Below are 16480 nucleotides of genomic sequence, written 5' to 3'. Positions count from 1 at the left end.
CTATTTTTTCAAGCCTGGAATCAGATTATTAATATTAAATCAAGTAAATTAAAGAATTTGTTTACAGCTCTATGTTCCCATTGCCCCTGCTTCTCACGCTGCTTATGAAAAACAAGATTAAATTGTTAAGATGGGTCATGGTATCTGCAACTTCCTCTCAAATAATTCAGCAAATAATGCTAATAGTTATACACACCCACAAAACACAGAAATAAAGGAAATGTGCCAAAATTGGCAAATCTAGGTAAAGATGAGGTATTCATTTTACTACTCTTGCAGTTCTTCTGTTGGTTTGAAAATATTTTAAATGAAATGTTGAGGGGATATAGCTACCTTGGCAATTTCTTTTTTCATATATATATATATTTTATTGAAGTGTAGTTGATTTATAATGTGTTAATTTCTGCTGTACAGAAAGGTGATTCAGTTATACATATATATATTCTTTTCCATTATGTTTTATCACAGGATATTGAATATAGTTCCCTGTGCTATACAGTAGGACCTTGTTGTTTATCCATTTTATATATATATATATATATATATATATATATATATATATATATGAGTTTGCATCTGTTAATCCCAAACTCCCAATCCTTCCCTCGCCCACCTCCACCCCCTCCTTGGCAACCACAGGTTTGTTCTCTATGTCTGTGAATCTGTTTCTGTTTTGTAGATACGTTCATTTGTCATATATTTTAGATTCCACATATAAGTGATATCATATTTGCCTTTCTGTTTCTGACTTACTTCACTTAGTATGCTAATCTCTAGGTCCATCCATGTTACTGAAAATGGTATTATTTCATTCTTTTTTATGGCTGAGAAATATTCCATTGTGTGTGTGTATTATATATGTATATATGTGTATATATATATATATATATACATATATAATACACACACACACACACACACACACACACACACACACACACCTTTATCCATTCATCTGTCAATGGACATTTAGGTTGTTTCCATGCCTTGGCTATTGTGAATAGTGCTGCTCTTAACATAGGGGTGCATGTATCTTTTCGAATTATAGTTTTGTCTGGGTATATGCCCAGGAGTGGAATTGCTGGATCATATGGTAACCCTATTTTTTGTTTTTTGAGGAACCTCCATACTGTTTTCTATAGTGGCTGCACCAATTTACATTCCTACCAACACCTCGTCTCTGATTCATTGGCCTGTCGTGCGGCGAGCAGAGTGAGCTTGGACTCAGTAACAACTGTAGTCCAATAAAGCTATCTTTACAAAACAGGCATTGCAGGCCATAGTTTGTCCACCTCTGTTTAAGACAATTGCAGAAAAGTCATAAAACAGTGGTTAAAGCAAGAATACGTGCTAGCTCAAAAAATGTTCCTTAATATATATTGTTTTCCTTATTAGGAATTAAATATGGGCCAGCGATGTTCAGATACAAGAGGAATTGTCTTTGAAGATGTGAGAGTACCTAAGGAAAATGTTTTAATTGGTGAGGGAGCTGGTTTCAAAATTGCAATGGGAGCTTTTGATAAAACCAGACCTCTAGTAAGTAATATGACTTAATAACCTTTATACGATTTTTCATTTATTACACTGAGTAGTTTTATTTTAACACTGTATTCTTGGTCTGTATTTATTTTTTAATATCTGCTTCTTTTATAAGGAAGGAGGGATATTGTTTTTTGTTTGTTTTAGAATTCTTCAACACTCTTGCTATTACAGAAGTTATTTTAGTAAATACAGAATTACTATAGCTGTTTGATTTACAAAGAAGCATTTCACACTAATCATTCCTGCTGATGTGTACTCATTCCTCTTCCCTCACTCATTTGGAGTATTTCCCCCGAGAAGCTTTCCCTTGTTAAACAGAAAGAATGACTTGTCTCTAGGCTATGGTCCTGTGCCTTACAAATGCCTTCCATTAACCTTTAATTCATAAATAATATAAATTTAAATGCTTGTTATCTCCCCCACCCTTTATTGCCTTAAGGTATAGGTCAGCTTCTCTTTGTATAATCCTTAACTTAGATTTTAGGCAAATAGACATTATACGTGTGTTTTAAAGACAACATGAACTTTTGCTTTGTAAAATGTTAAAATACTAGGTAGCAGCTGGTGCTGTGGGACTAGCACAAAGAGCTTTGGATGAAGCTACTAAGTATGCCCTGGAGAGGAAAACTTTTGGAAAGCTGCTTGTAGAGGTAATTTTAATACTGTACTTGCTTTGTTCAAATGTAAAGACATTCATTTTCATCTAAATATTTGAAAATTATCTTTTAAGTACAAAATAATTTATTTCTGCTTTGGTAGCAAGAAGATAATGTGAACTGTCAGGGTGGGTTTTAATTTATTTATTTGTTTATTTATTTAAAATATTTATTTATTTATTTGGTTGCGCCGGGTCTTCATTCTGGCAGGCGGGCTCCTTAGTTGCGGCAGGTGGGCTCCTTAGCTGTGGCATGCGAACTCTTAGTTGCGGCATGCATGTGGGATCTAGTTCCCAGACCAGGGATCCAACCCAGGCCCCCTGTATTGGGAGCGTGGAGTGTTAACCACTGTGCCACCAGGGAAATCCCCAGGGTGGGTTTTAAGAATAGATTTTCTTTAGACTCTGCTACTAACTATTGTCCACTTTGGGGATTCTGTTAATTAAGAAGAAAAAGAACAGCTAATATTTGAGTGCCTGTGGTGTACCTGACACTGTGCTACACATTTAAAATATATTGTGCATTTCCCCCATTACACTCTTGTTTTGGTAGTACTATAATTTCTATTAAAGATCAGGAAACAGCAACTCAGAGAGAATAACTTGTCCAAGGACACACAATTTAGAAGTCATAGGTCCAGGATTCCATTTCATGCTCTTAATTCATGTTACTTCTCATGTCTTCTTGAGTATCAAATAATTTTAGTACTATTTATTATTTTTTTATTATTATTATTTTTTGGCTGCACCACACGGCCTATAGGATCTTAGTTCCCCAACCAGGGATTGAACCCGGGCCCTTGGGGCAGTGAAAGCTCAGAGTCCTAACCACTGGACCGTCAGGTAATTCCCAGGAAATTTTTAATCTTATCTTTTCAAATGTTGATGCTCCCCCATTGTCTATATTCTCTCCTATAACTCCTGTTAACTATAGGTTGTACAGTGAACACTCCCTATTTCTACCTCTGTGTGTCAGTGGTTCTCAAACGATCTGTGGTGAAAGATTGTCACAATAATATCAAATTGTTGCAAATGCTTACTCTCACTTTCTGTATCATGAACTAGTCCAGTAACAATTTGTGGACTGGCAGGGATCCACAGATCAAACTTGGATTAGTACTGCTCTGTATCTCTTAACCTCAATTTCGTAATTTATCTTTGCTGTATTCTAGATAATTTTCTCAGATTTGCTTTTCAGTTTTTCTTACGCTGTGTCTAATCTGCTACTTAATCCATTTAATGACTTTTTTCATTTCTAGAATTTATGTTTGGTTCTTTTTCATCTCCACCCTTTCTTTTAAGGTAGCCTGTTTTTTTAACATAGCTTCTTATTCTCCTTTTATCTCCTTAATTATATAATACTTAAGTTATAGTCACTTTCTGATATTTTTCTGTTATCTCAAGTTATTAGGGTGATTATTTTTTGGTCTGTTGCATGTGTTCTCTCTGTCATGACCAGTTATTTCCTCTCTTAATTTTTGCTTGTTAAGTTTATCTGCAGCAGGTATTATTTTCCTTCAATGCATTGTGGAAGCATCCAGGGGAATTGGTTTTTGTACTTTTATCAGGTAGTCCAGAGGTTTCAGCATTCTAAGAGCTGTTTTTAAATCAAGTATTTCTTTGTGTTTGTCACCAAAAAGAGACTCTACATTAGCTCATTTATGTTGCCAGAACTATATGTATACAGATTAGTGGAATGTATATTTATTACTAAATATTAGTTTAGTTTAATTGTAAACAGATAACATAATTTCCAGGTCCTCCCCACCAAGTATCTGATGATAACTCTTCTGGCTATTTTCAACTCAATATGGAATCTTTTATGTTCCACTTCTTACAGACTCTGAAGTTGATATTTTTTCCTCATGGCTCTTACTGTTAAGTGTAGAAAAATCTTTGTTTTTGCTTACTACTTTCCTAGGCTAAACAAAGGTAACACTAAAGGGCTGATTTATATATAGCTTTGGTCTGTTATTTCCAAAAAGAAAGAATAGATTTTTTTTGTTTTGTTTTAAGAGACATTATAGAGTATAATACTCTAATCACAGCTCTCCTATTCACTACCATGTTTATTATTGTTGTTAATATCACTTCTCTCTTTAAGAGAACACTATGTCACTACTTATCCTCACAGTGCTTAACTTGATGTGGCTAAAGAAAGCTGCCAAAAACAGAGAATGGTACTTTTTTTAACCAATGAGTAGAACTAGGAACATTGATAACAAATTACGGGATGGTAGAATCTCTTAATGGCAATAACTGCCTACTCCTTTGTCTAGTCAAAACCCTCCATCCAGGTGAAGTTGGAGTGGTTTGGTATGATATGAAAAGAATCTGTTGAGAATAACTCCCATTTGTATTGATTATTATTGCTAGTTAGCAGTAACTTTTCTTGAGGGGAAAATGGATGAGGGAAAATGTTATTTGGGACTTAAGACTGAAATAAGATATACTTAGAAAGAAATATACTTATATCTCCCTGTTACTTAATCATTTTATGCTCAGAATTCTTTCATATCTTCTCATCACACTCAGATTAAAATCCAGACTCCTTAAAATGGTCATCTGTCATCCACAGTGACCTTTTGTTGTTGTTTTTAACTTTACTCTTCCCGCTAGATATCCACTTGCTCATTCATTTCACTAAAGAATGTACCCTTGATTACCCTGTGTAAAAAACCACCTCCAACATTCTATATAGTATTCCCACTTTTTTTCTTCGTCTTAGCACTGCCCAACATTATACCAGGTATGTGTTTGTTTATTGTCTTTCTTTACTGCCTCACTAGAATGTAATATCCATAAAAGTAGTAAATTTCTGTGTTGGAAAACTTTAGATTTCTAGCACTTATGATATATTTTGTAGTGTGAACTTCTCAACAAATAGTAGTAATTGAACTACTACTATATTAAAATATTAATAAGTAGCTGCTTTCTTTGTTCTAGGCACTATCCTAAGTGCTCTACATGTATTAATTAATTTAATCCACACAATACTATAGAGTAAGTACTGGTAGTCTTATTTATTGTATGTAAGAACATCAGTTAATGATGAAATCAAGATTTGAACCCGGGGAGGAACTTCAAGATGGTGGAGGACTGAGACGTGGAGATTGCCTTCCTCCCCACAAATACATCAGAAATACATCTACTTGTGGAACAACTCCTACAGAACACCTCCTGAATGCTTGCAGAAGACCTCAGACTTTCCAAAAGGCAAGAAACTCCCCACGTACCTGGGTGGGGCAAAAGAAAAAAGAAAAAACAGAGACAAAAGAATAGGGATGGGACCTGCACCTCTGGGAGGGAGCTGTGAAGGAGGAAAGGTTTCCATACACTAGGAAGCCCCTTCACTGGTGGAGACAGGGCATGGCGGGCGGGGGAAGCTTCGGAGCCATGGAGGAGAGTGCAGCAACAGGGGTGCAGAGGACAAAGCGGAGAGATTCCCGCACAGAGCATCAGTGCCGACCAGCACCCACCAGCCTGAGAGGCTTGTTTGCTCACCTGCTGGCGTGGGCGGAGGCTGAGAGCTGAGGCTCGGGCTTCGGTCGGATCCCAGGGAGAGGACTGGGGTCGGCTGAGTGAACACAGCCTGAAGGGGGCTAGTGCGCCACAGCTAGCCGAGAGGGAGTCCGGGAAAAAGTCTGGACCTGCCTAAGAGGCAAGAGACCATTATTCCGGGGTGCGTGAGGAGAGGAGATTCAGAGCACCGCCTAAATGAGCTACAGACATGGGCACGAGCCGTGGCTATTAGCGCAGACACCAAGACGGGCATGAGACGCTAAGGCTGCTGCTGCAGCCACCAAGAAGCCTGTGTGCAAGCACAGGTCACTATCCACACCTCCCCTCCCGGGAGCCTGTGCAGCCCACCACTGCCAGGGTCCCGTGATCCAGGGACACCTTCCCTGGGAGAACACATGACACACCTCACGCTGTTGCAATGTCATGCCGGCCTCTGCCAATGCAGGCTCGCCCCTCATTCCGTACCCCTCCCTCCCCCCGGCCTGAGTGAGCCAGAGCCCCCTAATCAGCTGGTACTTTAACCCCCTCCTGTCTGAGCGAAGAACAGACGCTCTCAGGTGACCTACATGTGGAGGCGGGGCCAAATCCAAAGCTGAACCCCAGGAGCTGTGTGAACAAAGAAGAGAAAGGGAAATCTCTCCCAGTAGCCTCTGGAGCAGTGGATTAAATCTCCACAATCAACTTGATGTACCCTGCATCTGTGGAATACCTGAACAGACAACGAATAATCCCAAAATTGAGGAGGTAGACTTTGGGAGCAACGATATATATTTTTTTACTTTTTCTCTTTTTGTGAGTGTGCATGTGTATGCTTCTTTGTGTGCTTTTGTCTGTATTGCTTTGCTTTTACCATTTATCCTAGGGTTCTGTCCGTTTGGTTTATTTATTTTTATTTTTTTTTTAGTATAGTTTTTAGTGTCTGTTATCATTAGTGGATTTGTTTTTTGGTTTGGTTGCTCTCTTCTTTCTTTGTTTCTTATCACTTTTTAATTTTTAATAATTTTAATTTTTTATTTTAATAACTTTATTTTATTTTATTTTTTCTTTCTTTCTTTTTTTCTCCCTTTTCTTCTGAGCCGTGTGGCTGACAGGGTCTTGGTGCTCTGGCCGGGTGTCACGCCTGTACCTCTGAGGTGGGAGAGCCGAGTTCAGGACATTGGTCCACCAGAGGTCTCTCGGCTCCATGTAATATTAAATGGCGAAAGCTCTCCCAGAGATCTCCATCTCAACGCTAAGGCCCAGCTCCACTTAACAACCAGCAAGCTGCAGTGCTGGACACCCTATGCCAAACAACTACAAGACAGGAACACAACCCCACCCATTAGCAGAGATGCTGCCTAAAATCATAATAAAGTCACAGACACCCCAAAACACACACCGGATGCGGTCCTGCCTACCAGAAAGACAAGATCCAGCCTCATCCTCCAGAACACAGGCACCAGTCCCCTCCACAAGGAAGCCTACACAACCCACTGAACCAGACTTAGCCACTGGGGGCAGACACCACAAACAACAGGAACTACGAACCTACAGCCTGTGAAAAGGAGACCCCAAACACAGTAAGTTAAGCAAAATGAGAAGACAGAGAAACACACAGCAGATGAAAGAGCAAGGCAAAAACCCACCAGACCAAACAAATGAGGAAATAGGCAGTCTACCTGAAAAAGAATTCAGAGTAATAATAGTAAAGATGATCCAAAATCTTGGAAATAGAATGGAGAGAAAACAAGAAACGTTTAACAAGGACCTAGAAGAACTAAAGAGCAAACAAACAGTGATGAACAACACAATAAATGAAATTAAAATTTCTCTAGAAGGAATCAAGAGCAGAATAACTGAGGCAGAAGAACGGATAAGTGACCTGGAAGATAAAATAGTGGAAATACCTACTGCAGAGCAGAATAAAGAGAAAAGAATGAAAAGAATTTAGGATAGTCTTAGAGACCTCTGGGACAACATTAAATGCACCAACATTTGAATTATAGGGGTCCCAGAAGAAGAAGAGAAAAAGAACGGGACTGGGAAGATATTTGAAGAGATTATAGTTGAAAACTTCCCTAATATGGGAAAGGAAATAGTTAATCAAGCCCAGAAAGCACAGAGAGTCCCATATAGGAAAATCCAAGAAGAAACACACCAAGACACATATTAATCAAACTATCAAAAATCAAATACAAACGGCTTCCCTGGTGGCGCAGTGGTTGGGAGTTCGCCTGCCAATGCAGGGGTCACGGGTTCGTGGCCCAGTCCAGGAAGATCCCACATGCCGCGGAGCGGCTGGGCCCGTGAGCCATGACCGCTGAGCCTGCGCGTCCGGAGCCTGTGCTCCGCAACAGGAGAGGCCACAGCAGTGAGAGGCCCGCGTACCAGGAAAAAAAAATCAAATACAAAGAAAAAATATTAAAAGCCGCAAGGGAAAAGCAACAAATAAAATACAAGGGAATCCTCATAAGGTTAACAGCTGATCTTTCAGCAGAAACTCTCCAAGCCAGAAGGGAGTGGCAGGACATATTTAAAGTGATGAAAGGGAAAAACCTAAAACCAAGATTACTCTACCCAGGAAGGATCTCATTCAGATTCGACAGAGAAATTAAAACCTTTATAGACAAGCAAGAGCTAAGAGAATTCAGCACCACCAAACCAGCTTTACAACAAATGCTAAAGGAACTTCTCTAGGCAGGAGACACAAGAGAAGGAAAAGAGCTACACTAACAAACCCAAAACAATTAAGAAAATGGTAATAGGAACATATCGATAATTACCTTAAATGTAAATGGATTAAATGCTTCAAGCAAAAGACATAGACTGGCTGAATGGATACAAAAACAAGACCCATTAAAATATGCTGTATACCAGAGACCCACTTCAGACCTAGGGATACATATGGACTGAAAGTGAGGGGATGGAAAAAGATATTCCATGCAAATGGAAATCAAAAGAAAGCTGCAGTAGCAATTCTCATATCAGACGAAACAGACTTTAAAATAAAGACTATTACAAGAGACAAAGACACTACATAATGATCAAGGGACCAATCCAAGAATAAAATATAACAATTGTAAATATTTATGCACCCAACATAGAAGCATCTCAATACATAACACAAATGCTAACAACCATAAAAGGGGAAATTGACAGTAACACAATAATAGTAGGGGAATTGAACACGCCACTTTAACCAATGGACAGATCATCCAAAATGAAAATAAATAAGAAAACACAAGCTTTAAATGATACATTTAAAGATGGACTTAACTGATATTTATAAGACATTCCATCCAAAAATAACAGAATATACTTTCTTCTCACGTACTCATGGAACATTCTCCAGGATAGATCATATCTTGGGTCACAAATCAAGCCTTGGTAAATTTAAGAAAATTGAAATCATATCAGGTATCTTTTCCTGCCACAATGCTATGAGATTAGATATGAATCATGGGAAAAAATCTGTAAAAAATACAAATACATGGAGGCTAAACAATACACTATTTAATAACCAAGAGATCACTGAAGAAATCAGATAAGAAATCAAAAAATACCTAGAGACAAATGACAATGAAAACACAACTACCCAAAACCTATGGGATGCAGCAAAAGCAGTTCTAAGAGGGAAGTTTATAGCAATACACTCCTACCTCAAGAAACATCTCAAATAAACAACCTAACCTTACACCTAAAGCAATTAGAGAAAGAAGAATAAAAAAACCCCAAAGTTAATAGAAGGAAAGAACTCATAAAGATCAGTTCAGAAATAAATGAAAAATAAATGAAGGAAATAGTAGCAAAGATCAGTAAAACTAAAAGCTGGTTCTTGGAGAAGATAAACAAAATTGATAAGCCATTAGCCAGACTCATCAAGAAAAAAAGGGGAAAGAGTCATCAATAGAATAAGAAATGAAAAAGGAGAAGTAACTACTGACACTGCAGAAATACCAAGGATCATGAGAGATTACTACAAGCAGCTGTATTACAATAAAATGGACAACCTGGAAGAAATGGACAAATTCTTAGAAAAGCACAACCTTCTGAGACTGAAGCAGGAAGAAATAGAAAATATAAACAGACCAATCACAAGCACTAAAATTGAAATTGTGATTAAAAACTTTCCAACAACCAAAGCCCAGGACCAGATAGATTCACAGGCAAATTCTGTCAAACATTTAGAGAAGAGCTAACACCTGTCCTTCTCAAACTCTTCCAAAATATAGCAGAGGGAGGAACATTCTGAAACTCATTCTACGAGACCACCATCACCCTGATACCAAAACCAGACAAAGATGTCACAAAGAAAGAAAACTACAGGCCAATATCACTGATGAACATAGGTGCAAAAATCCTCAACAAAATACTAGTAAACAGAATCCAACAGCAAATTAAAAGGATCATACACCATGATCAAGTGGGGTTTATCCCAGGAATGCAAGGATTCTTCAATATATGCAAATCAATCAATGTGATACACCATATTAACAAATTGAAGGAGAAAAACCATATGATCATCTCAACAGATGCAGAAAAAGCTTTCGACAAAATTCAATACCCATTTATCTTAAAAACCCTGCAGAAAGTAGGCATAGAGGGAACTTACCTCAACATAATAAAGGCCATATATGACAAACCCATAGCCAACATCGTTCTCAATGTTAAAAAACTGAAACCATTTCCACTAAGATCAGGAACAAGACACGGTTTCCCACTCTCAGCACTCTTATTCAACATAGTTTTGGAAGTTTTAGCCACAGCAATCAGAAAAGAAAAAGAAATAAAAGGAATACAAATCAGAAAAGAAGTAAAGCTGTCACTGTTTGCAGATGACATGATTCTATACACAGAGAATCCTAAAGATGCTACCAGAAAACTACTAGAGCTAATCAATGAATTTGGTAAAGTAGCAGGATACAAATTAATACACAGAAATCTCTTGTATTCCTATACACTAATGATGTAAAATCTGAAAGAGAAATTAAGGAAACACTCCCATTTACCATTGCAACAAAAGGAATAAAATACCTAGGAATAAACCTACCTAAGGAGACGAAAAACCTGTATGCAGAAAATTATAAGACACTGATGAAAGAAATTAAAGATGATACAAACAGATGGAGAGATATACCATGTTATTGGATTGGAAGAATCAACATTGTGAAAATGACTCTACTACCCAAAGCAATCTACAAATTCAGTGCAATCCCTAACAAATTACCAGTGGAATTTTTTACAGAACTAGAACAAAACATCTTAAAATTCGTATGGAGACACATAAGACCCCGAATAGCCAAAGCAATCTCGAGAAAGACAAACAAAGTTGGACGAATCAGGCTCACTGACTTCAGAGTCTACTACAGAGCTACAGTAATCAAGACACTATGGTACTGGCACAAAAAGGGAAATATAGATCAGTGGAACAGGATAGAATGCCCAGAGATAAACCCACACACATATGGTCACGTTATCTTTGATAAAGGATGCAAGAATATACAATGGAGAAAAGACAGCCTCTTGAATACATGGTGCTGGGAGAACTGTACAGCTACATGTAAAAGAATGAAATTAGAACACTGCCTAACACCATACACAACAATAAACTCAAAATGTATTAAAGACCTAAATGTAAATCCAGACACTATAAAACTCTTAGAGGAAAACATAGGCAGTACACTCTATGACATAAATCACAGCAAGATCCTTTTTGACCCACCTCCTAGAGAAATGGAAATAAAAACAAAAATAAACAAATGGACCTAATGGAACTTAAATGTGTTTGCACAGCAAAGGAAACCATAAAAAAGATGAAAAGAAAACCCGCAGAATGGGAGAAAATATTTGCAATTGGAGCAACTGACGAAGGATTAATCTCCAAAATATACAAGCAGCTCATTCAGCTCAATATCAGAAAAGCAAACAACACAATCCATAAATGGGCAGAAGACCTAAATAGACATTTCTTCAAAGAAAATATACAGTTTGCCAACAAGCACCTGAAAGGTTGCTCAACATCACTAATCATTAGAGAAATGCATATCAAAACTACAATGAGGTGTCACCTCACACCAGTCAGAATGGCCCTCATCAAAAAATCTACAAACAATAAATGCTGGAGAGGGTTTGGCGAAAAGGAAACCCTCTTGCACTGTTGGTGGGAATGTAAATTGATATAACCACTATGGAGAACAGTATGGAGGTTCCTTAAAAAAGTAAAAATAGAACTACCATACAACCCAGCAATGTCACTACTGGGCATATACACTGAGAAAACCATAATTCAAAAAGAGTCATGTACCACAATGTTCATTGGAGCTTTATGTACAATAGGCAGGACATGGAAGCAACCTAAATGTCCATTGACAGATGAATGGATAAAGAAGATGTGGCGCATATATACAGTGGAATATTACTCATCCATAAGAAGAAACGAACTTGAGTTATTCGTAGTGAGGTGGATGGACCTAGAGTCTGTCATACAGAGTGAAGTAAGTCAGAAAGAAAAACAAATACCGTATGCTAACACATATATATGGAATATATAAAATTAATGGTTCTGAAGAATCTAGGGTCAGGACAGAAATAAAGATGCAGGTGTAGAGAATGGACTTGAGGACACAGGGTAGGGGGAAGGGTAAGCTGGGAGGAAGTGAGAGAGTGGCATCATTAATATATACTACCAAATGTAAAATAGATAGCTAGTGGGAAGCAGCTGCATAGCACAGGGAGATCAGCTTGTTGCTTTTTGACCCCCTAGAGGGGTGGGGGGTGGGAGGGAGATGCAAGAGGGAGGAGATATGGGGACATAAGTGTAACTGGTTCACTTTTTTATAAAGCAGAAACTAACACACCATTGTGAAGCAATTATATTCCAATAATGATGTTTAAGAAAAGAAAAAAAGATGTGAACCCAAGTAGTCACTTATTAAAGAGTTTGTCCTCTTTGCACACTCTACATGTGCTATTTCCAGAGATATAAAAGAAGTTTGATATAGCCTCTGCCCTCAGGAGCCTTTGACTTTGGAGATAAGATACATATCAGAAAAGAAATATTAAGAAATAATATAGAGCAGTATAACATTAAGTCCCAAAATGAGAGCTACAGACAGGGTTACAAAACCAAAAGGAGAGAGACTGTCTTGGGCTAGATGCATTACAGGGAATCTGAGCTGGATTTACAACAGAGTTTCTCAAAGCATGGGCTGAAATGGAAGTGAATGAGACTCTTTGGGAGTATTAATTAAAAACGTAAACTGGGTACCACCCTAGATTTTTAAATCAAAATCTTTCAAGAGAAGCATGGGCATGTTATACCAGGTTGCTGAGGCTGTATTGAAATAAGTGATTCTGCCTAATGCCAATGGGAATATAAATTGGTATAACTTTTATGAACCACATTTTGGCAATATATATCTAAAGTACCTACCTTTGGGCCCACATTGCAATGGTTATCCTTCAGCTATATTTCATATAATATTTATCTTTCAGATATATTCCCATTATGTGCATCATGACATATTTATAGGTTGTTTATTTCAGCATTGTGTGGAAACAGCCTAATACTAGAAACAGCCAAGATTTTGATCATCAATACAGTGGAATATCCTGCAGTTCTAAAAAAGAATAAAGAAGTTCTCTATGTATTGATATATACAGTGCTTAGATTTATTGATAAGTAAGAAAAGCAAAATGAAAACCCATCAACATGGTAGGCTACCATATGTGTAAAAAAGGGAGAGACAGTGGGGGGGGCGGGAAAAAAATGAGGGATAGACAATAGATGTATTTGCTTACGTGGGTATATAATATCTCTGAGAGAATGAAAAACAAACTGTTAACCTGATTACCTCCAGGAGGGGGAATTAAATGGGGTGGGGAAGGGCAGGGATGATACAAGTAGGAAGAAAATTTGAACTTTGACCTGGTAGTTGTATTACCTATTCAAAAATGAAACCAAAAACAAAAAACTGAAAGAATCATTGACTTAGAAGAATGGACACAATTCAGGCAGATAGTAATAAGGGAAGATATTACTTTCTTTATCCTACATAGGAATTATTCACATTGGTTAATAATGCCTCCTCTAAGACTTAATTACCACGCCAGTCTCAAGCAACTTGTCACGTTCTAAAGTACTAAATAGAGTAAATATATGAAATTGAACACCTCAGTTTTTTCTTTTATTTTTTGTGACTTTTAGTTCCTATTAGTTTGTACACAGTCATAGAATGTGTGGGGTCTTTGTTATAACCAATCGGTCTTCAAAACCCATTTTGGTGTTGCATAGTACACAAAGCACCTTTCTAATAATCTTAGTATTCTTGTTTCTGAATGTCTTTATGACTTCTTTGAATGTATATTAAAGGATATGTTCCATTCCACGTCCATTGTAGAATAATTTATGTGATACAATATAAGTAAAATTAAGTAAGAAAAGTTATTCATAATCCCATTGTCCAGAGAAAATTACTGTGATTTTTTAAATTTTGCTCTATATTCCCTTTATCCAAAAAAAAAAAAAAAAATATATATATATATAGTGCATGTGTCTGTGTTTTTTTAATTGATGTATAGTTGACATATAATATATTGGTTTCAGGTGTACAACATAGTGATTGACAGGCAAACACATTAAGAAATGATCATCTGGGCTTCCCTGGTGGCACAGTGGTTGAGAGTCCGCCTGCCGATTCAGGGGACACGGGTTGATGTCCCGGTCCGGGAGGATCCCACATGCCACGGAGCAGCTGGGCCCGTGAGCCACGGCCACTGGGCCTGCACGACCGGAGCCTGTGCTCCGCTGCGGGAGAGGCCGCAACAGTGAGAGGCCCGCGTACCACAAAAGAAAAAAAAAAAAGAAATGATCACCACTATAAATCTAGTAACCATCTTTCAACATACTAAATTACTGTAGTATTATTGATTATATTCCTTATGCTGTATATAACATCCCTATGACTTATTTATTTATATAACATGGGAGTGCATATATCTTTTTGAATTAGTGTTTTTCTTTTCTTCAGGTAAACCCAGAAGTGGAATTGCTGGATCATATGATAGTACTATTTTTAATTTTTTGAGGAACCTATATACTGTTTTCCATAGTGGCTGCACCAATTTACATTCCCACCAGCAGTACACGAGGGTTTCATTTTCTCCACATTGTTGCCAACACTTGTTATTGGTTGTCTTTTTGATAACAGCCTTTCTGACAGGTGTGAGGCAATATTTCATTGTGGTTTTGATTTGCATTTTCCTGATGATTAGTGACTTTGAGCATCTTTTCATGTGTCTACTGGCCATCTTTGTGTTTTTGGAAAAATATCTAATCAAGTCCTCTGCCCATTTTTTATTGGATTTCTTTTTTTGATAAGTTGCATTTTTTAATGTAATTTGGATATTAACCCTTATCAAATATATCATTTACAAATATCTTCTCCCATTCAGTAGGTTGCTTTTTCATTTTGTTGATGATTTCCTTCACTGTGCAAAAGCTTTTCAGTTTTTACTTTTATCTACTCCCATTTGTTTATTTTTGCTTTTGTTGCCCTTGCCTGAGGAGACAGATCCAAAAAATATTGATAAGACCAATGTAAAAAAGCATACTGCCTCTGTTTCCTTCTAGGAGTTCTATGGTTTTTGGTCTTACTTTTAATTCTTTAATCCATTTTGAGTTTATTTTTGTATATGGTGTAAAGAAATGGTCCAGTTTTGTGTTTTGTCTTTTTTTTAAACTGGCTGTCTTTTCCCCATTGTATATTCTTACCTTCTTTGTTGAAGATTAATGGATTGTATAAGTGTGCATTTATTTCTGGGCTTTCTATTCTGTTCCATTGATCTATGTGTCTGTTTTTGTGCCAGTATCATACTGTTTTGATTCCTATGGCTTTGTAGTATAATTTGAAATCAGGAAGCATGATACCTCCAGCTTTGTTCTTTCTCAAGATTTCTTTGGTTATTCAGCATCTTTTTGGTTCCATACAAATTATAGGATTATTTGTTCTAGTTCTGTGAAAAATTCTGTTGGTATTTTGATATTCATATTGTTATGAATCTGTAGATTGCTTTGGATAGTATGGGTATTTTAACAATATTAATTCTTCCAATCCATTAGCATGGACTCTCTATTTGTATCATCTTTTGTTTCTTTCATCAGTGTCTCACAGTTTTCAGAGTACAGGTCTTTTACCTCCTTGATTACTTTTATTCCTAGGTGTTCTTTTTGATGCAGTTGTAAATGGGATCGTTTTCTTTTCTCTGACAGATCATTATTAGTGTATGAAAATGCTACAGCATTCTGATAGCTTTTTTGTGGAGTCTATAGGGTTTTCTATATCATCATCTGCAAACAGTGACAGTTTTACTTCTTCCTTTCTAGTGTGGATGCTTTTTACCTCTTTTTCTTGTCTGATTGTTGTGGATAGGACTCCCAATTCTATGTTGAATAAAAGTGGTGGGAGTGGGCATCCTTATCTTGTTCCTGATCTTTGAGGAAATGCTTTCAGCTTTTTGCCATTGAGTATGATGTTAGCTGTGGTTTTTGTCATTTATGTCCTTAATTATGTTGAGGTATGTTCCCTTTGCACACACTTAGTTGAGTGTTTTTATCATAAATGGGTGTTGAATTTTGTCAAAAGCTTTTTCTGCATCTATTGAAATGTTTATATGTTTTTTATCCTTCATTTCGTTAATGTGGTTTATCACGTTGACTGACTTGCGGCTATTTAACCATGCTTGCATCCCTGGGGTAAATCCCTTTTGATCTCATGGTATATG

At 37.2% G+C, this 16480-nt stretch overlaps 1 protein-coding gene across 1 annotated transcript in view; it reads left to right on the top strand.

Annotated features, from left to right (window-relative positions):
• ACADM (acyl-CoA dehydrogenase medium chain) overlaps positions 1 to 16480 on the top strand; it is a 48948-nt gene that overhangs the window by 28289 nt on the left and 4179 nt on the right. Inside the window, exons 9-10 of the mRNA XM_082680889.1 lie at positions 1396 to 1536; positions 2097 to 2192. Coding sequence (XP_082537015.1) covers positions 1396 to 1536; positions 2097 to 2192 — 237 coding nt within the window. The remainder of the gene's footprint in view (positions 1 to 1395; positions 1537 to 2096; positions 2193 to 16480) is intronic.

Source organism: Grampus griseus (assembly GCF_964374135.1).
Source record: "Grampus griseus genome assembly, chromosome: 1".
In the NCBI taxonomy this organism is placed as follows: Eukaryota; Metazoa; Chordata; class Mammalia; order Artiodactyla; family Delphinidae; genus Grampus; species Grampus griseus.
Note: the sequence above shows the minus strand (reverse complement) of the source record. Positions and strands in the feature narration are given on the sequence as shown.